General features: G+C 40.7%; 1 protein-coding gene across 1 annotated transcript; it reads right to left on the reverse strand.

Moving 5' to 3' along the window:
- Positions 1 to 2,795: 2,795 nt before the first annotated feature.
- On the reverse strand, positions 2,796 to 21,867 carry LOC112981877 (uncharacterized protein C9orf85 homolog). Its single transcript, XM_064499879.1, is given in 4 exon segments — positions 2,796 to 4,527; positions 5,249 to 5,362; positions 14,354 to 14,460; positions 21,766 to 21,867. Coding segments are annotated over 4 exon segments (501 nt in total). The 3' UTR covers positions 2,796 to 4,349.
- Between the last annotated feature and the right edge of the window lie 157 nt (positions 21,868 to 22,024).

The raw sequence follows: 22,024 nt of genomic DNA on the forward strand, positions 1-22,024 counted from the left end.
CTAAACCTTTACTCATTAACTCTGTAAGTCAGCCTGATGCTTCCTATAAGCAGAGGTAGATTTGCATTTTCTGCCAGAGTCCATTTATGTGAGAACTCCTGAACAAAGCAAAGGTATAATTGTAGGGCTCGAGGGTTACCAGGTGGCTCATCTTTTGCTACCTGCAATTTTTTTCCTCTATTTTCCTTGCTAATGCAATGATTTGCATCTCAGCATCCAAGCACATGCCCGTTAGAGGGAGAAAACAAATCATCCTTTTTTAATTAACCAGTGACCCTACAAATCTTCAGAGGCTTGTATTGCATTAGTAGTTTAGAGGAGTTAATCAGTAATCAGGACAAAAATAGAGGAGCTCAGCCCCATGCAAAGCTAGACGTAAATCAACTAGCAATGCTTTTTTTATGGCCTGATACTTCAGAAACATTTAATGATAGGATATCTGAGATGCCTGTGAACTTTTAACAAAGGCCATTATGCCAGGACTCAGCACTGCATCCATACTGGACTCTTCTCATGCTGCAGTGAATCTGGACTCTCTTAGGAAATCCTCTTATGGGAATTTGTTTTTGCAGAAATCTTAATTTGCTCAAATTAACAATGACAAGTTCTGACAGCACAAGCCTATGATAAGCATTTCCCTTGTGAAGTGAGAATGATCTTGCATGCCTTATTTCCACATGCTGATGGTCCATTATCTAATTAATTACTGTCAGTGTTGAGTCACACTAAATGAGAATTGATGACACTCGAAGAACAATCAGTTAACAGGAATCCAACTGTGTCAGCAGCATCACTGCATCTCCTTTATTCTTCGTATGACTAATTATTAACATCTATCATTCTCTTCTCCAGGAATATATTAGGTAAGGACCAATAAGGTTCGGTTCAATTCCTGACTCTGTGAAACCCCCCCAATCAGTCATCCTACATAGAGCACTTAAAGTGCATCTCAATGTCCTGCAGCCATGGTGATATTATTATTCCCCCTCTCTTAAGGCTTACAAATACAAATTCATTATTCTTTGTGAAAGAAAAGAAGAAAGAGTAAAGACCTTTCAAAATCTCAAATAAAAAAAAGTAAAAATCAAAGGATGATTCCTGTTATGTAACTACCCTAAAATTTTTCTCAGAAATCTCTTATAAGACTTTTAATCTCCTTCCTTCTTTTGATTTTCTCATCTAAATAAGATTTTATCTAAGACCAGGGTTTAAAGCAGTTCTGCCCCTGGATAATCCTCTGTTCAGCAAGTTGTTCACAAAGAACTTGAAATTTGGAACTATTAATTAAAAGTCTTATGAAAACCAAACCTTACAGGCATTCCCAATACGCTCTAACTTTGGTCACAAATTAGACAATAAAATCAAAACTGTTCTTTTTCTTTCCCTGTTACAGTCGTCTCCAGGAAAATAAAAACTCATTTTCTCTGTAATAGCAAATGTACACAAACTCTTCTAAGTTAGCAATTTTGAGAGCTTTAGCATGTGGTTTTAGTTGCAGCAGTCATTTCCGAAAGCATCTCTTCTAGGCACAGGAATCAAACACAGGGAAACCTTGCCAGAATCACATCTTGTCCTCACAGAGGCTAGTGCCAGCCAGCCAGCACTGTAGCTGTCTGTCATCTAAGCATAGTTTTATCATCTGCAGTACCAACTACCTAAGTCAACTCTGAACAAAGGATTCGGTATATGATGAAAAGACTAATTAACTTGAGGGGATTTTTCCTACTTTTTGAGCTTTGTTGTTACATGTTGCTTATCTGTGTGCCATTGCTCTTCCCTAGTATTGACAGATTGTCACCGCTTTGACCAGAGAGCCCTTCCCCTTATTTTCAGATTAGGCAGCTATTGTCAGTTCCATGACACATTTTCCTATCATTTCAGGATTTCCTCTCACCTCTGGGCAAAGGGCTAGACCGTGACCAAATTTTTCCGCCTGACAGATTGTTTGCTTTACATACATCACTTTCGAAAGCCAAGTTCATTTTGTATGAAACTCATTGCTTCCTCTTCACAGAGCCCCTTTCTGAAGCTAATTCCAAATTACCTATTAATTTGCCACTCCCACTCGTCACGTGTGGGGGGGTTATTCCTTGTTTACTCAATGTCATTACTGACGTCAACTGGCAGGACAACAGGCAATGTCACACTAAGGCAGGTGTCACCACTGTCCTGTTGGGAGGACTCATCTGTCAGCACAACATAACCTTCACCCCAGTTTCCAATCACTTCTGATGGGGCCAGACAGCAGAGCGGCCAAGCCAACCTTGCTTTCTGCCACCAGGCACCTGCTGGTGCTCTGCAGCTTCCCTATCTGACTCGGCCAAGACAAATCATCACCTTTTACAGATTTTTAAATTAGGCATTTCTTGTTTTTTATTAGTTGAAGTGAAAGAACCTATGCCTTTGCTCACAAAATTGGTTGTTTAGCTTATAAACAACATACTTAGAGACTGGGTGGGGAAAGGAGATGGGCTGTTTGGGTCATCAACCCCAGCAGACAACTATGCAATAAGCAACTCCAGGAGGATGGATAGAGAAAACTCCCCAAACATTAGTAAACTTTAGACTTTGTCTCAGGGAAGAGCCACAAGAATCATGATGCATCACAGCAACAAAGAGCAGAATGCTTATCAATAGCTTGCTGCTAAGGGTTACCACAAAACTCTTGGCAAAATCCACCTGCGCAAAAGAAATACCTGTGACAGAAAAATTACAATAATCTCTTGGGTAATGCTGTTTGATCAAATTTGTGAACAGTTGAAGGGTAGCAGGGAAAAGGAACAACAACAACAAAAGAAGAGAAACAGAGCAATTATTAGTTCTTAGAGATCATTACAAAAGCATGTTTTAGCTATTAAGGTACAATTTTACAAATGACTTAGAAAAGGCAAATGAGGTGTTTTATTGTAGCATTAAATTATATAAAAATGAAAGATGAACTTGAATAAATAAAAAATAATAAAAGAAAAAGCCTGTTCTTAAGGCCTGATGTGTAGTGACAATCACCTAGGCAGTTAAGAAAAGCCTGTATGAGCTCATTGTTCCACAGCTGATTATAAGGATTTTGCAGTTGCTGTTGGCTATTAGTCTCATTAAATGCTAAATAGATAGATAAGTTGTCCTTTAAATTAGAGTAGTTTCTGTCCTACTGACTGTTGAACGTCTTAGTGTTCCTTATCTTGATAACTGAGGGGGTTTTTTATAGCTAAGGTCAACTACAACAGCCATGGGGTGGCAGAAGTTCTATCTCCACCCAGAAGAAACTAAAATTTCGGCATTTCCCTCATTTGAAAGAAATACAAAATCACACAGTCCAAGTCTCTTACAATTCATCTGAAGAAGCCAGTCTGGAAATCTAGTGTTTGCTGTGCCTGTTGCTGCGGACCAGGCACAACACCAGCGAGGATGTGTGGCTGTTATGTTGTCATCTGTTCACAGGATAAGTCCAAATAAAATATTTTAGTTAAATCATTTAATTACTAGGAAGTACTTCTTCAGCTTTATTTACCGAAGTAGTAGATTATATAAAAGAAATCAAAGCATTCTGAGTTACAGCGAGATAGTTACTGCAAATTTAGTTGAGCTCTCTCTAGATCTTAATCTACATTGAAATAACCTTTAGAAATATTTGAAAATCAGGGAGAAGTAACTACACATCCTGCACTATAATGCATCTGTCTGTATCTAAAATAGCAACAAAAATAAATGCAGTTCCATATGAGCATCTCTACATGATACGCAAGTGCTTTCATATCAGGAAAAACTAAATTAGATCTGCATTCAAAGGAAAAGAACATGTGAAAACAATTATGAGAAATTCTAGAAAAGTTTTTTTAATTTTTCTTCATTTTCAAGACATTGGTAGTAATAACAATCACAAATTTTAAATCCACATTTATAGATGGTAAGTAAGCATGAATTGCTCATGAACTGTACTGGTGATGGCATTCATTTATGACAGGGCCCTTTATATATCCTACAGATTTTCCACACAGCTTTCCAAGTGGCTGTACAACAGTCACATAATACTGAATTTAGAACAATTCCACAAAGAGGCTTTATTCTAGAGAAACAGGAAGTTGTCACATATATGCAAAAAACATCTGTGCTTAAAGATTCAAGTTCTGAATCTTTCCACAAGAATTCCTGCTTTAATACAGGAATGTGTATTTATTAATGCCCCTCCTGCCCTTCCCCCAAAGAACCTAACAAGCATCAATAGACAAAGTGCCAACTTTTATATGCAAGGATCGTAGATGTCAAACCAGGCTTTCAGAACAGAAATTCAAGGCAAACATCAGCTTACTACATTTTATTTTATTCAGTCTCTTAAGTAGAAACTCGAACTTTTAGACTTCTGTCCTTTCAAAATTCATGCTTTTAAATCTTTCTTCAAGCACATCAGAATCTTCATCATTGTCTGTACTACTGAAGTTTGCTTCAAAATCCAGTTCATCCTCCAATCCACTTCTCTCTTGGCCATTTTCAGTAGCCTCACTCTCAGTTCTGTCTTGTCCTTTATCAATCCTACAGAAAGCAAAATGAAGGTATCACCAGGCTACTTTTGGAATTCATTTTTCTCTTAAATAAGAAAGGAATGAAAAGTAGAATACGTTACTTAGGACAGGAGTGACAACTTAAAGTTACTTTCATGTTAAATAGAAAAGACAGTAAGAAAAAAAAGTCTCTGAAGAAAAAAAACCCTGTGAATAGGTTGACCAGCTAAACAACTGCTGGCCAGCTGACAGGTACTAGTAAATGAATTCAGGATGCTCAATAAAGATAAAACTCTAGTAAAAGGGTAATAAAAACAAAACCCTACTAAATATATTGTAGCTACTGAGCTCAACATCAGCCCTTGTTTAGTTTACTTCTGTTCACTAGTAACTGAATCATAAAATGACAGATTAATTGCAAATAGTAAATTGGCTTATGCATATTTTATGGTTCTCTATCCATTTTAAAGTGCTTTGTTCTGAAGGAGGAGATGCAATTTACCCTTTGATATTACCATAAAGTGTCTTATCCAAGTAAGAATTATTTGGCCTAGTCACACTAACATCAATAGGCATTTCACCCTGGCTTCAGCAGAGGAAACTGAAGCTAATGACTCTTAATGACTCCTGTCACGATTATTCAGAATATGGGCATGAAGTACGACAGCTCCTAGGCAGTTTCCAAACATGCTTTATTAAAAGAGGAAGACAGAAGCACAATACTGAAGGTGTGTGATCTAAGAGCTACTTACGGAATTACAATTTCTTCTTCCTTTCCACATTTAGCACAGATTCCTAGTTTACAAGCGCAGGGTTGGCAAATAATATGGTAAGGATCTTTTACAGCTTTCTGGAGGCATTTGACACTGTGAAGAGAAAGAAAACAGCATTAAAACACTATTTGTAGGCACTTATTAAACATTCTATGTTCAAAGACAATATAGACAAACTACTGTATTCTTCTGAAGAGGCACTGTTACAGCCAGTTTCATATGAAACAATTGTTTTTGATGCTTGCTAAAACACAAACAGCATTGCCTGTTTTCCTTCTCCTTTAACTTTTTCAGAAATAATTTTTAAAACTAGAAACAAAAAAGAAACATAAAAAGTAAGAATTTTTACATTCCAAGTGGCAAAACACTAATCTTTCCATTCATTTCAACAGGCTGTTTTGCTTTAGAAGCTGCATAACTTTTTCCTCTGGCTTAACAATAAAAGAAAATCAGAATACAGTACAAAAAGGCACATGCGCTTTACAAACAAAGGCTTTCAATCCAAACAATATAATGTCTTCCTCTTGAACTTCTCAGAATATAAACAAAGCCAGTGCTGGAGTTTGCTTTCTAGGAACATAAGTCTGCACGGAATGGTGTTCTGTTCTGAAAAAAACCCAACCTAATTAACCAGAGATTTTCAGCTGTGCTTTTCGAGACATGATAAAACCCTGTATATTAAATCATTTCTAAATTGCTATGGCTTAATGTTCACCTCGTATCTTTAAAGCTTTGTATTTTTGGAGAGCAGAACCCAAAACAATATATCCCATCGTATGTGGCTGGCCTAAAAGACACCCTTCCTTGGTTCTTCAGGCACTCCAGGTCCATCAGAAAGGATTGAGCGTACAGCTCTCAACAGCAGATTTGCAGACTTGGCTAAAATAGGCTGAAGAAAAATGTCAAGTGTTTTTGTATGCCTTATAAGGAGAAACACATGAACTAGTATTTTCTGAAACAGAATTTTGACTTGCTTTCTCAAGTTCCATTCCTGAGCACTATCTTCTTCTCCCTACTATCTTCATCTAGGCTCTGCAGAGTTTTTATATTAAGATGCACATATCCAACTCCTTACAAAACTGTGAATTCACAAGAACTGGGGGGCTGACCTGCTGGAGAGCAGCTCTGCAGAAACTCCCAGACTCTGGGAGTCCTGGTGGACAACAACAACAACAGTGAGCCAGCAAGAAGGCCAATGGTATCCCGGGGTGCATTAGGAAGAGCGTTGCCAGCAAGTCGAGGGAGGTGATCCTGCCCCTCTACTCAGCCCTAGCGAAGCTGCATCTGGAGTCCTGTGTCCAGTTCTGGGCTCCCCAGTACAAGAGAAACATGGAGCTACGGCAGCGAGTCCAGCAGAGGGCTACTAAGATGAGGAAGGGACTGAAGCATCTCTCGTATGAGGAGAGGTTGCAAGTTCAGCCTGGAGAAGAGCAGACTGTGGGGGGATCTTATCAATTCGTTCAAATATCTGATGGGAGGGTGTAAAGAAGATGGGGCTAGACTCTTTTCAGTGGTGCCCAGCAATAGGACGAGAGGCAAGGGGCACAAATTGAAATGTGGGGAGGTCTATTTGAACACAAGGAAAAACTTTACTGTGAGGGTAACAGAGCACGCAAACAGATTGCCCGGAGAGGCTGTGGAGTCTCCTTCCTGGAGATATTCAAAAACTGTCTGGATAGGGTCCTGGGCAATGTGCTCTAGGTGACCCTGCTTGAGCAGGGGGGGTGGACTAGACAATTTCCAGAGATTCCTTCCAACCTCAACCATTCTGTAATTCTGTGATTGCTGTAGGACACATCTGACAAAAGCAAACTGTGATTTGCCTAATGTTTCTGGTCTTCCCTCTTCCCCAGTAAAAAACTACAGGGAGAGCTCACTGAAAATACCTATTTAGTATTTCCTCACACACACTCAGTTGCAAGGACCAGGAGTGTCTTACCAAACAGTGGCATTATCAATGCAAAGTAGACAGATTTTTTCTTTTAATACTTTAATTTGTAATGTTCAAATATGTGAAATAGAAGTGAACTAGATCTTGGGATAATTCATGGTTGCTATACTAAAAATCATGATTTTGACAATGTTAAGAAAAAAGAAAGGTCAAGTGCATGGAAGTCCTTCATTTTCACTCTCCAATTTGAAAAATTCGGTCTCTCATCACACGACAGTTACATTCTTAAATACAACACGGACATAATCTAGAAGCTTCACCCATTGAAATTCTTCACAGTCTTGTCCTTCCTTTTGTCGTGGGGGGCGGGGTGGTTATGTATTATTATGGTATTATTCTCTCTGGGTTTATTGCAAACAGATTTATTGAAGATGGCTATACAGTGTAGTCATAGCAAGCAAATCTTACTGCACATTCGTTATTGCCTGAGTCTCGGTTTCTTACCACTCCAACGGTTTCTTGTCAGAGGTTCTCTTAACTCCCAGAGAGTAACCTTGAGAGGCGTCCCAACTCTAGGGGAGATTCACCACCCCGCAGCCCACGGCCATGCAGGAGAGCTCCACAGGCTCTAGGCTGCAGCACTATGTATGGGCATGGAGTTTGACTCATGGTCATACAATATTTGGTGTGGAGATATCCCTCTTTGCTGACCTCATGCCACGCTGGGGAAAATACACCATTTTTTGCTGACCTCACGCCTTTTTCTGGCCTCACCAGTTGCAACCAGTATCGCCTAGTTCCTCCTGGCCAGCCCTGGGTGCTGTCAGTTATTTGCGGTCAGCTGGGGCCTGAGATAAGGGTGGGGGGTAGTTGTGCTCCACCACACTTCCGCCCCATGACCATAGTCAAACCTCCAATGCTTTCACAGAGTGGTGGTGTGGTCACCTCTTGCCTCTGTGTCCTAAATATATACAGTGGTTATTTCCTCTCTTATAGGTTTACTCTCTGGTGGAGCATCTTCCTCCGGTTCGGCCGAGGGAAGAGGCTGGTATGAGAGTGTGAGGACTTGTTTCGCTATTACCAATTACCGCTAATTACTACTATTACAATAATAATGGTTATCAAAACAGTGAACAATGGTTGGAGTAGGCTTGCAAGCCACCCCAAAAGTCAGAAACCCATCAGTCCAAATAGTTGATTTAGCCATGATGAATATATTCTATCCCAGATGCTTGCAGAGTCAGCTGCTACTTGGCGGATTCACATAATTTGCAGGGAGAGTGGCTGGGAGACATTGGGAATGTGAATGCAACAGTCTTCACTGGAGACGTTCAAGAGGCACAGACTCCTCCCTCCTTCAACAGCATGAGGTTCAGAGTAGTTTTCAATTGTAGTGTGATGTGAGCGATTGCATCTCCATGCTCATTTAGGAGAGTTAGGCTGTTCACTGTGGCGTTAGCCAGTATTTCTACTTGATCAGGTGGTTGCACTAATTGCTCTTGGGTTTTAGCTGACGCAATTCCCCAGCTGAAATATCCCTCTAGTCCCCAGAGCAACCGCTTCCGAACCCTTTCTCTGTGTGATAGGTCTCGCCATAGAGTTGACCTTTTAACTCATCCCCACTTCTGAGAGGAAGGGAGGCCTGGATAATATGACTTAGGACAGAGCAATGGGATAGCTAATGAGCGTCGTACCCCAACAAGCATAGCAGGGAGCAGGGTATATAGCGTGCAGTCTGAGCATGCTCAAACCATTCCTCTTGGGGCTGGCACAGTTGCTTTTTTGTATTCAGCTACAAAGGTCCTTTTCCCATCTGTGAGATAAAAATAATCTCTGAAGAGTTTCTCGGTGCTGAGCTGTTGGCACAGAGACAACCTTGCATTAGCACACGCCACAAGGGGGGAAAGGTCATGAGCGGATGGAATGAGGCATTATAAGGCAACGGGAGTGTGCACTTCCATTCAGGATTTTTGGGAGGGGGGGGTTGCGAGAGTGTTTGGGTCCTCTCCAAGCACGCCCCCACAACAATCCTCTTCCTCCCCACTGACATGATTTTGGGCAAAGGGAGAATTTAGTTTGTTTTCCTTCTCCTAGTATCCTCCGAGTTCCATCCTGACAGTACATCAGACACTCATGTCCTTTGACTTTGGGGCACACCGCACACCATGGGGCAAGTTCTTCCAACCACTCCCATTTCAATGAGTGATCTTCTCGACTCCATTGGTCAAGAGCACAAGGGAGCCCCCATGGGAGGGTAGTGCATGGGACGGTGGTCTTCCTTCCCCGTGCAGTTCCATCTGGGTACACACCTTGGTCAGTGCAGGTTTTACCTTCCAGCTATAATTGTGCCATAGTGGGTCACTGGCTTCCAAATGGAAGACAAATGACCCTCCTTTAGCCCAAGTATTATTTAAGTCCTCCTCTAAATCTGGGAAGTAGAGGTGGATGGGTAGTGGGTTTCTCTCAGTCAATCCCAGGTTGTTTAAACAAGCCGCGATTGAGGAGGTATTAATATGGCGGTCAAAGAGTTGTATTTGTTTTAGGATTACATTAGATTCAAACCCCTCATTTTGTGGGGGTGCTCCCATACCATCAGTAACAAGTACTAGGGTTATCATTCCTCCCACTATCCTTATCATTTGGAAAGAATTCATTTCACACAGGATTTCCTCAGGATGAATTTGACTTTTTTTCAGGGTAGTACTTCCTCAGGTAGAGGTTAACAATCTGGGAAAATAATAAGCAGTACTACCAGTTTCAGTCCTGCCAGTAGGATTCGTAGCTTCAGGCCTCACGCACTGAGCCTGTGAAAATAAGAATAGTGTGTCTTGGCGAGGTGAGTCCAGATGAGTTACCCCTTAATGACTGGGATATATCCATCTTTTAGTAAGCCAGAGACGACTTCTGCTCCAGTTAGGATATATTTCCACCCCATGGCTGTATGAGGCAGGGGCCCCACATAATCGATTTGCCAGGTGGTCCACAGGGACTTCCCTGTTTTCAAGGGCAGTGCTGGTTGGAGAGCCGCACTTCCTGCTTTCAATCTTAATCTTGTACTATGTTGTGGGCCCCTCTCCTGGCTGCAGCAGATAGAGGGTTTGGGGACACGTGAGTGATTTTAGAATTTGGCAGAGGAGGGGCAATCCTCAGTAGCCTGATTCAGGTGGCCTTGCTGTCCTCCTCCCAGCCTATCTGCTGGGGTCTCCCAAATGCTCAGGTACTACCATTCGGGAGTAACCATTGTCTGCCATTCAATACATCAAACCCCAAGACATTGTCCCCGCTCTCGGTGACAGCCAGCTGGCACAGGGTTGCTCGCTTCCCGTTGGGGAGGTGCAGATAAGCTCTTGCTACTGGGCACACTTCTCTTCCGCCAGTGCATCCGAGTAGTCGGACCTGGTGCCTCCCCACAGCAACCCCTGCCCTCTTTGCTGCCACCTTTGAGAGGGTGGACACCTGAACCCCTGTGTCAATAAGGAATTTGGTTGGGATTTGATGAGTCCCTAATGGAAGGTAGATATGGGGTCCTTCCATGGGGGTCCCACTGGAAGGCCTCTATTCTCCGGACGGGGAGGCCCAATACCCATCTGGGACCCACTAGTTGTTTGCTTCTACAGCCTTAGCTCCTCCCAGAGACGGGAGAAGGGGTTATTGGTGCACGGAGGTGCGTTGGGAGTAGTGCCCTCCTGTTTCCTTTCCCCTTTATCTAATCTTGTTCCCTGCACTGCAGGGGACATAGGCCGAAAGGCGTCTATTAGATTAGCAATTGTCCCTGTCCTCTGCCTGTGTAAAGCAGCTCTAGGTACACAGCGCTGTGTGCCATAGCTGATTTCTTCTTTCCCTTCCTCCTCAACTGCAGTTCTGACCACTTTCCTCATCTGGCGAGTGCCAGAGCCCTCCGGGATAGTGGCATGGGCTCATCCCATCCCATTTCCCATCCATGGGTGACCATTCAGTGTAAGAGATCAGCCCATGTGGGTATGGGGCAGGGTTGTTGCTGCTGCTGAGGGTCCTGGATTAACCTATTACGCTGTTGGATGTGCTCTATCTCCCCCCCGCTGTTGAATTAAGTACGCCTTCAAGGTATATGGCAACCCTCTTATCAATGGTTTTAGGTCCACTGGGTACAATATAGGTGAGAGGCCTAGCCGTCCCTGTTCCCTGATCGCTTGTAGACAGGCGGCCTCATTTAGTGCCTCAGTCAATCCCATTAAGGTGTGGACAGGGATCACTAATGGCTCCCCCTGCTCAAGGGGATCGATTCCTCCTGCCCAAAAGGCAGCCCGAGAAGTCAGAGAATGCAGGTGACCCCCTGGCAGAGCAGGGTTGTCAGGAGGGCCTTCCAAGAGAAAAACTCCTGGTCCCCAGAATCCTTCTGCCTCCATCCTGTCAAACATTATCCTATCTCCTCCCAGTTTGTTTCTTCTGCTTACCCACTATGTCTCCGTTTCCCCAGGTTTCCGACAGAATTTTTCCTGGAGACTCACCAGCTGCATGGGGTCACACAGGGTGGTACAAGTAGCCTCCTGCCAGTTGCCTCCTTGGGGTCTCATAGTGATTTCATGTTTTACTATGGTGGCTATCCTTTTTATCAACAGATCATCTTCCAGATCTCCTTCTCCAATCTCTGCAGGGGGAGGGGGGGGGGAGGGTTGATCATTATTTGGATCAAATCAGATGTCCCCATCCCAAGTTTCTGGGTTGGTGAACACCCGGCCTATTTTGACAGGGGCAAAAGTTTTAAACAACCTTGCCAGCATCACCTCAAACTTCTCTTCTACTGCCCTCCCTTTATCTTGTTCAACCTTCAATTGCTCTTTGGTGCGATCGTTTTCTATCTGCAGTAGCAGACATCGCTGTTTTGGGGCCTGCAGTTCATTTTGGAGGGTAGTTAATTCTTTATCTCGCTGTTCCCTGTAAGCGTAAGCTGCCTCCAAACAAGCCCCCGGCATTTTTGGAATTACACCTTTATTTCAGCCATCCCTACTCGTACCCCTAGCTAAGTCTAGCTGCCTTTCCATGTCCTCCCAATCATACCAATGATTGTGAACCCATTCGGGTGAGAACTTGGGGGATTCCTTCACTCCGTGCCTCTGTAAGTAGGTTGCTATGAGGTCACTAGCCATCATCCTGCCGACTATGCCAAATTGTCGTAGGGAGTGGGGTGGTTATGTATTATTATGGTATTATTCTCTCTGGGTTTATTGCAAACAGATTTATTGAAGATGGCTATACAGTGTAGTCATAGCAAGCAAATCTTACTGCACATTCGTTATTGCCTGAGTCTCGGTTTCTTACCACTCCAACGGTTTCTTGTCAGAGGTTCTCTTAACTCCCAGAGAGTAACCTTGAGAGGCGTCCCAACTCTAGGGGAGATTCACCACCCCGCAGCCCACGGCCATGCAGGAGAGCTCCACAGGCTCTAGGCTGCAGCACTATGTATGGGCATGGAGTTTGACTCATGGTCATACAATATTTGGTGTGGAGATATCCCTCTTTGCCGACCCCATGCCACGCTGGGGAAAATATACCCTTTTTTTGCTGACCTCACGCCTTTTTCTGGCCTCACCAGTTGCAACCAGTATCGCCTAGTTCCTCCTGGTCAGCCCTGGGTGCTGTCAGTTATTTGCAGTCAGCTGGGGCCTGAGATAAGGGCAGGGGGTAGTTGTGCTCCACCACACTTTGGGCCCGAGATGGCCGGGGGGGGATAGTTGCGTTCCACCACACTCTTCAGTCACTATACTGCTATAGACAGGCCTAGAAACCACTGCCTGTAGATCTAGAATGGCATGCAGTCTAATTTACCTGTTCACAAATATGACAGAAAACAAAATATTTTGTCAAAGGCAGTTGTTTTCCCCACAAAGTCACTTCTTCTATTTCTTATGCTTCCGTGATTTACTTCTTTTTTGCCTGCCTTTTTTTCCTTTGAGGTAGGCGGAGATGAGGCAAAAGAACCAAATCCACAACAAAACTATTTATTAGAACTCATTATTTCTGTACAGGATACACATTTGAGAAAGAGTTAAGAAGAAAAAAATTTCAAACTTTACCAATTGTGTGTACAACCCAAAATATTTACTCTGGGAACCAGTGAGACTCCTACTTAATCAGGAGTAAAAATTTTTTACACAAAAGGATGAAATAATTTATTTAAAAATATATATATTTATTAGATAGTGTTTCATATTAAAAAGTAAAACTTCTCACAAGCATGGGAAATAGTACAAATGGACATTCCTTCCCTTTTAACCTACCAAAAAGCAAAATAAAATGCAGTCATTCAGGGAGCTGCACGTTACATTTAGAACCTCTTCATAACTCTTCTATAATTTTGTATTTCAGAAGTACATAACTGAGAACAACACACATATGCAGACAGAATGAGAGTGACAAAGCTAGCTGTATCATACACCACAGCCAAGCTCTTTGAGTTTAGCTTCATTGCTAGGCCTGTGCCTGCAGCCACGGAGGTAAGGACTGCTATAGCTGAGCACGTACAAGAAAGGTAAAAATATCCACTTAAGAAAATTAACCTATCACATGCCTATAAATTATTTCAAGGTATTTATTGTTATGTACTCATCCAAAAACACCTAATACAGCTCTGTATACAAAAAATGCTAAACATTTAATATTTAGGATTACAGTTTCATGTAAGAAAAGAAAGAACATGCTAGGAGATACTGAAACACATGTATTGCAAATACTTTATACGAATAGAGGTTCTTGTAATGCTGAGAACAGTGCTGGTGATGAGTTTTGATAGGGCACACAATTAAGAAGTCTTTCCTTGCCTTGTTTCTCTGCCAAATAGTCTCTCTCAACTGTGCAAATCAGATTTGTGGTTTCCTCTAATATTGTCTTGCCATAAAGTCTTAAAAAATTTAGTTTTATCTGGTTCGGGTTTCTCTTTTTGTTAAAGAAGATGCGCTGACATGCTTACAGGTCCACAGCGAGTATTAAGAATGTTCAAGCATTTTAACAGAAAGCAGAGGGAATCAATTGCTTTTCTACTGTGTTTTCTTCTCAAAACTTTAAGATGGAAAGATTAATGAAGTAGAAAATTAACGTTGCATTTATATTATCATTTCAGACTACAACTACTACTTTGGAGTTTCCCAAACCAGAATATTCTCTAAAAAGTTCAGAAATTATATTGTCAATGATTAACACATAGTATCTTAACTCACCATTTTGGGGGTTTTGATAGTAGTTTATACTTGCTGAATTTTACCCGCCGCTCCAAGATACCTTTACAATGCTGACATACTCCATCATGAAGCTTGGCATTTATTTTCTGAAAATAAAAAAGAAAAAGTGAAGAAAAATGTTTTTGTGATTCATACAGTATTTGGAAAGATGTTGATTGATATTAAAGTAAGTATTTCATATATATTTGCTAGTAGTAAATTTATTCAGCAGGAAGAGCAGCAAGGTAGTCTTCTTGAACTATCAATAATAAATAACAAAAGTTTTTTTAATTATAATTATGAGGTCATTTCCATCTCTAGAGATTTTACAAAAGCAGATATCTTCAAGTAGAAATGGGTTGTGAAATACATCATTTTTATTCAAAGAAGACAGCTTAAAAGACTTAATATTTAACTTGTTATTGCTCAAGCTATTGTTACACTACATAAAGTGGGTTGCCTTAGGATTTTTTCTCAGAGCACAATAAAATAGAATTGATGCATCATTTGCTGTCAAACCATTCAACATCTTTATCATCATAACCTTTCCTTACTATAAAGTAATACATTTTTGCTCTCAAGTGTCTAAGACAAAATCCACAAAACAGTCATTTAAACCATGGTATATCCTCAAGACAAGCCAAAATTTACTGTAGGATCTTCTGCAACATTTTGTGTTTAGTCTCCTTGAGAATATAAAAGGTCAACTGGCTGCCACTATTTGCACAAGAAAAGTTATTTGGAGAACAGGAAACCATACAGTTGCATGAAAGAACATGCAACATGTACCAATTCGATCTACTTTTTTTTCTTCTTTCTCCAAAAGTGCCAACGGCAATTTTAACAGTAACTTTTAACAGTAACTGTTCCCCAAAAAATTCTATTGCACCTATTTTAATATAGTCTAAAAAACAGCTATTGTACCAAAATTACATGATTGTCATAGTCTATAAAAGAACATCTAATGCTCAGAACACCTAGGAGTTCTTTGGGACAGATTCTGCATTAAGCTTAAAGTTTAGATTCTTCTCTTACAGATACATCAAAAAGTTTATATATGTATACAGTAGCTTCTGAAGTAATTGCCTCCTTTTATGACCCAGATCTTACTGCTCCACAAAATGCTACTTCAGTACAATAAAGAAAAGAACAAGCCTATCTTTAAAAATATAGTCTTTATTCTATTCCCAAAATAGCATGTGGCAGAAGATATACTGCTTAGGAGTGAGAACATACCATAGGACTTGGTTTCATTGTTTCTATCTTTACTAAACTTCAACCATGCAGTATGAATTTTCCCATGCTTCATTTACCTGAAACTGTGGTGCTTTTTGACTGTTTCAGTTAAAAGAGTTATTTTTCTTGCAAGTGACTGACAGAGTTTGTGTGTTAAAATAAAAAAAAAAAAAACAAAAACAACCCAACAACAAACCACAGGTTTTGCAAAATGCTTAAGGGGGGGGGGGGGGGGGGGAGGGTAGCCATGATTCTGATGTCAGGAATGTATTATGAATGAAATTTTTCAGAAAACACAAACTAGCTAACCTAGAAACTTTCTGAGGGAAGAAAATCATTGGTAAGTTCTCACATATATTTGTTAAAAGGCTGGCAGTTCAAACTTCTGTCAGCACTGACTGTGCTTCATTCTTTCAAAATCCACACAATTTGAAGATAAGCCTTCTTTTCAGTGCTTAAATAGCACAAAGTAAGACTCCAAGTAGCATAGCCTGAATAAACATCTAATAACCTGCAAATTAGCCTGAACTTCCCCAGTTCTCCCTCTTGCTCTACTGATTTGCATTAATTAGTAATGCAGGAGGGGAACAAAACACAAACACTGTAATTTGTATTCCCAGAAGCACTTTACTGTAATTAGCTATTTTTAGTATTGTTAAGGAGAAGCCCAATAAACTTGAAAAGACTGCAGTAGTTTGAGCTGAACACAGCTAGTTGCTGCTAAGTGATGTCTTTAAACAGGGAGTTAGCCTCCTTGCTGCTAACTAACTAGTTTCCAATAACACATGGTGGCATCCCAAGTGGAGACGGAAGCCCTGTTACTAAGTGATGACACAGAGAGGCTCAATGTGCCACATACTTGGCATGCAAGAGGCCACGCTCAGAAGGGCTGCATACAGCACAAGCAGTACAGAAGAATTAATTTCCTTCAAACGAGAGGTGAGAGTAATTCCTATTTTAAAGTTTGTCACAACGGGTAGCTGATTAAAAATTCTTCTTAAAAATAACTGTACTAAACATTAGTTATGAAACAAGGAAATAAGAATAACCCTTATCAGGAGACCTTTATAATGCCTTCCCCCCTCCCCCATGCTTCTCATATGGCTGCTGAACACAAACAGTGATGAACATTTTCATCACCAACAATTAAAATGCAGGCCATCTCAAATTCCTAAGAGGCCTTTCCATATTACTCATCATATAGGTCTTCTCTGTGCATGGCAATACCAACGTTCACTTTCCTGGAAGGCCAAGAGGCTACTATGTGGCATAAAGGCTGTGTTTTTGGGACTTCTCCACCTTTGCTTTTACTGTGTGTGTATGTTTAACAACAAAGCCCCAAGTTCTCATCTGATGTCCTCATCCCAGAGATCAGTGCTCCCTCTATATTCTTTAGCACATTGTTTCACCAATAAGAAAAAGGCTTTAAGATGAATAACACACAAGAAGCTATAAAAGAAAGTAAAAGAAAGTTAATGTAATTCAATTTCAACAACAGTCCCACTAGCTTAAAGAAAAAGTCAGCCAATCTCAGTCAAAGCCGGTCAATGTATTCAGATTATTTAGACACAGTCCATTTTAGTTTATTCAGCCACACTGTCCATTTTCTTGGTATGACCAGTGACACTTCAAATATTCAGTGAAAATCTAAAGAGTAAGAATACTGACCAAAAAACTAACAGCTATCAGCTTATACACTAAAATCATGAAGAGAAATGAATCCAATGTTATGAAGTCAAACTTTTACGTATCACCTTGAATCCCTAAGAGACATTATCATATTTTGAAGTGCTAGATACCACTTTTAAGCCACCAGCTTGATTTGACTAAGCCACTAGCTTCAGAGAGACAATGCAATGAAAGTGAAGATTCCCTATGGGAACTGCGGAAAAATGCAATTTAAGTAGAGGACAATGCTGTAAGAATGAAGCTGGCTTGTACTCAGATGTATTTTTGAGTAATAGTGGAAGTGGTGACTAAATTTAGAAAGATTGGAGAGCTAAGGGGCCAGTTTTATCCCATGTACAAAGATGGGAGAGCTTGTTAAGCATTAGAGCAATACTGTCACAGGAAGTATGCAAGGAGACTCCTGCTTGGTTCTCCACCAAAGTCCCGTGTACCACTCTCGTGCATAGCACTTGTAAAGATTCAAAGAGGAATTTAATGAGTAGAAGAGTTAGACTGAGAATAAAGATAAGACGGAAAAACGAAACTCAAAATTCAGTTACGATGATTCCTAAGATCAGTAACAAAAAGAAGAGCAGTTCCTAACCTCCCCTACCCATTAATCTTGAAATGATATCCGGTATTGTATTAGAACTCACAATAGCCACATTGTGCTAAGTCCTCCTTCATAACCAGGACACGTAGCAGATAAAAAGAAGAGAGGCCTTTATTAAGGTTTAAGATAAGTAATAAATACAGAAACTGTCCTCAAAAATCTAGACTCAGAATCACTGGGTGAAATAAAGACTGCACAGCAGTAAAAGCAAACTCTTCTAAGCATTAAATAGAATGATTGAGTATACAACACTAGTAATTACAGTTATTTAAGTTATTCTTCAGGAAGAAAATGTTTTGTTAGAAGGCAGTCTCAAGTAGATTTAATAAAATGTCTTGTTAAATCACGAACATATCTGTTATAGAAGCTCATCATTCTTAAAAGAAAGGATGCTGTAAATGTTATGGTACTACTAACAAAAGATCAGGACACCAAATTAGACTGTATCTATTATAAAAAAAAAAAATCACATTTATGTATGACTAAGATCCTCCTCCAGGCATACAGACTCCTGGACTTATCTCAACACAATCAACTGTAGGACAAGTCCTACTTAGAAATGTGAAGAAACCACATATGATGTCTGCTCAGAAGATAACAATTGAAAGAAAGACTACAGCTTTTAAGTTCTAATTTCCTCCTTCTAACAGGCACATGTACAGCACACTCTCTTCCTCCCCTTCAGCAATTTCCTTTATTTTTTATATGGTGTTGGCACTTTAAGTATGGAGTGGTGTAGTTAATTATTGGCTCAACACAATAGAATATGAGAGAGACTGACTCTTACCATCCTTCGCTGGTTGTTGATTTAGAAAGTCAATAGAGGAGGATGGACTGATGTAAAGTGAGCAAGCAGGAAGCATTTGCCAAGTTCAACCTTAATTTGCATGTCTTCTAAGTTTATTTTGCTCAGAAAAAACATACGATTGTGTAAAAATCATAGGAAATTACAAATCAACTTGTTTCAGTAATAGTAACATTTAACAAAATTCAACATTTTCTTTTGACAAAAAGTATCAAATCGCTTTCAAAAGCAAAGCATGCTCAAAAAAGCAAAGTCATCCATAATTAAAGGTTTGAATCAACTGATTTTTCAGAATTTTAGAATTCATAAAAGTATATATGAGAATGAGCTCTCCTAACAAGCAGGAAAAGAAACTTTCCTGCTTTCTCAGTTCCCACTCAAAACGATGAAGTTATTCGTTAAAGCAAAGAAATCTCCCTGCTACTCACTTTTCCTGCTAATATTCACTTTTTATTTTATATATTTTGTAAACTTTCATATATTCCTTCTTTCTTTTCTTTCATTCATTCAAGAGGTTGCTTTCCTTTTAACAGTTATAAAAAAAAGGAAGTTAAAATAAAAACAGATCTGAACAAAGGTTGTCAACTTTGTTTTTCTATCAAAACTTTTTTACCCAGGTAATTAGCTCTCATACACAAAGATGTGATAAGACTCATGGTCTGAAATGGATTTCTTGGTATAAGTATTACCTTAACAGATTGGAATCTCTGTTTATCACAGTAGTTTCTTTATGGTTTTTACTCTTGTTTCCCTGTTATATTCAATAGTTCTTCTTTCCTCTCTCCCACTGCTGTACTTCCTTCAAGGACAAACTCAGCCAATACTTACGTTATTTCTATATATTCTCCACAGAAATGGCAATATACAATACAGACATATATACATAGCTTTGAGTACACAGTCACAAAATATTCCATGTGTGCATTATATACACACTGCCAGGTCACCTACACTAACAAAACAGAATCCTCTGAAACTTAGGGAAATGTAGACTATCTGGGGTATATATCTGGAGTGTATTTAATGAGAGGAAAGAAATGGAAAACAGATTAGTCATTTGGGTGTAAATATGAATCACTTTGTGGTTTACCATCTTATTACAATGGAGTTCTAAAAGTTCTTTTTGAATGCTGCTTGCTTTCATCTCGAGAACTACCTTCATTTCCAGTTTCCCTGTTGACTTACATAATATACTTTATATAAAATGTATATTTATATAGCACAGCGTATATTCCTCATTTCAGTGCCACAAACAGATGTTCTGAGATATACTATGTAAAGCAAGCAAGCATCCATAAACAAATTCACAGATTCAAAAACTAACACAACACAGGGTGCCTTACCCAGTCTGGCTCTTCCTACTTCAATTCAACCTAGCACGCAAGCTTTCCCAGCACTGCTGTAGGCAGTTACCCAAATATAGTACAGATGCAGTGTACTTTGCTGCAAGGGTGTTTCACCTCAACTTGCCTAACCCAGAATAATGCCGTAGTAAAGATGCATCATTACAGGAAAGACAGATGGATCTGTCAGCATGTCCTGCAGGTAATCACATCTATGCTCCTTAAGATTAGAAAAAGGATGGCAAGGTCACTGTCAGAGAGAGCATAAAACCTTTAAAATAAATAAATAAATAAAACACTGGATAATGACTACCAGCAGGGAAAAGTCAAAAGACTATTAGATCAATTTCTTCTGCAGATATTCCTCCACTGAGAGAAGCAGCAATAGCACTGCAAATAACGACCTGAACGCCACCCACAGAACAACCTGAAGCTAGAGCAGTTTATTCAACACTGCTAATGGAGTGCATGAATGCAGCATAACATAAATCTTAAACTAATAAGTGTTCTGCAGCCTTTCAAGATAGTTTTGAGACGTACAGTGTTTAACAGTAGTCAGAGACAGGTCACAAACCTTAAATGATTTTTTTTTTAAAGTAATGATTTGCAGATCAATCCTCTTTCGGTAGCTCTAAGCATTCTTTCAACCATGGAGAAGTAGGAGAGAAGCGTGTCCACTCCTGCATCAGTTCTTATGATCAAACTGATAGTATTTCTTCCTTCTCCTCATCATGGCCTGAATGTCCATGGTACATCTGATCATTCAGGTCTACATGTATATCAAGGAGAGACAAGAAAGAGATGCAAAGCTCAGTGTTATCAATTCTGTATCTAAACTATAACATTAAATACCACTTAATCTTTGTTAGTCTAACTTCTTTTCAAACTTTCTAAATAACAGGATCAGGCCTAGTTATCATTACAGGCAGGCCCCTCTATATCCCTTAGCACTAGCTGTGAAAAAATTGAATTTGTACATGAATGTGTGCCAAATGAAAATACATCATTCCCCCTTCTTCCCTTTTACCCCATGTTATTTTACCCTGTATTAGGAAGCAGCTTCTTCAAAACCCTGCATTCAGCCATCTCCAAGAACTGCAGGTTCAGAGGGGAAGAAATCATTTGCTTGAAACAGAAAGGAGAAAGCTGCAGTCCCATGTCACAGTTAATGCCCACAGTGAGCCTTGGCTACTTTGTTGTTGTTAAGTACATGGTACTGTGTAGCCAGTTCTATATAATATTAAATATTAAAAAAGAAAAAAAAATCCTTTGTGGTTATTAAAAAAGTACTTGAGTTACAAAACTGACATCGGGGTTCCATTTTTTCTTAAGACTTTTTCAACAGACTGACTCTCTAGGATATTTTTTGTGTGCATGTGCAGGGCAGACAGGAAAACATGTTCCAAACAGAGATCATGTAGTGACACACAATAAGTAATACCAGCACTGCTTGGAGCCCTACGGTTTGGCTTAGTTCTCTGGCTTAGACCTTTCCACTTCATAGATACGTTTCAAATATCGTACAGAATATTTGCTTTATGCCTTAAGACCGGGGCCCGCTCAGAGAGGCACTGTGGCGGACCCGTTAGGGACTGCTCCTTCAACACCGCAGCGACTCTCCTGAGCAGAGCAGAACCGAGCCGAGCCTCCCTCTCCACCCCCACCGCGGGCAAGCGTCAGCGGGCGCCTAAGGGCCCGCGGCGGCCCGCCGTCACCGCAGGGCGGGAGGGCAGCGCGCGCGGCCTACCTTCCGCTGGGCGCTGGTGTCATACTTATCGTTGCGGAAGCTGTGCGCGTTCTAGTGGCACTGCAGCCGCCGCCGGGCCACGTTCCCCCACTACAAACTCATCCGCCTCCGCCTCCGCCGTCTGCCCCGGAGCCGCTCCGCCCCCGCTCCGCCCCCGCTCCGGCTCCCGCGCCGCCGCCTCCCATTGGCTGCCGGCGCAGGGCTCCCGCCCAGCCTGCCCATTGGCCGCGGCCGGCGTCTGCACAATCACCCCGCGCGC

The sequence above is a fragment of the Dromaius novaehollandiae genome, chromosome W (genome assembly GCF_036370855.1).
Source record: "Dromaius novaehollandiae isolate bDroNov1 chromosome W, bDroNov1.hap1, whole genome shotgun sequence".
NCBI classification, from domain to species: domain Eukaryota; kingdom Metazoa; phylum Chordata; class Aves; order Casuariiformes; family Dromaiidae; genus Dromaius; species Dromaius novaehollandiae.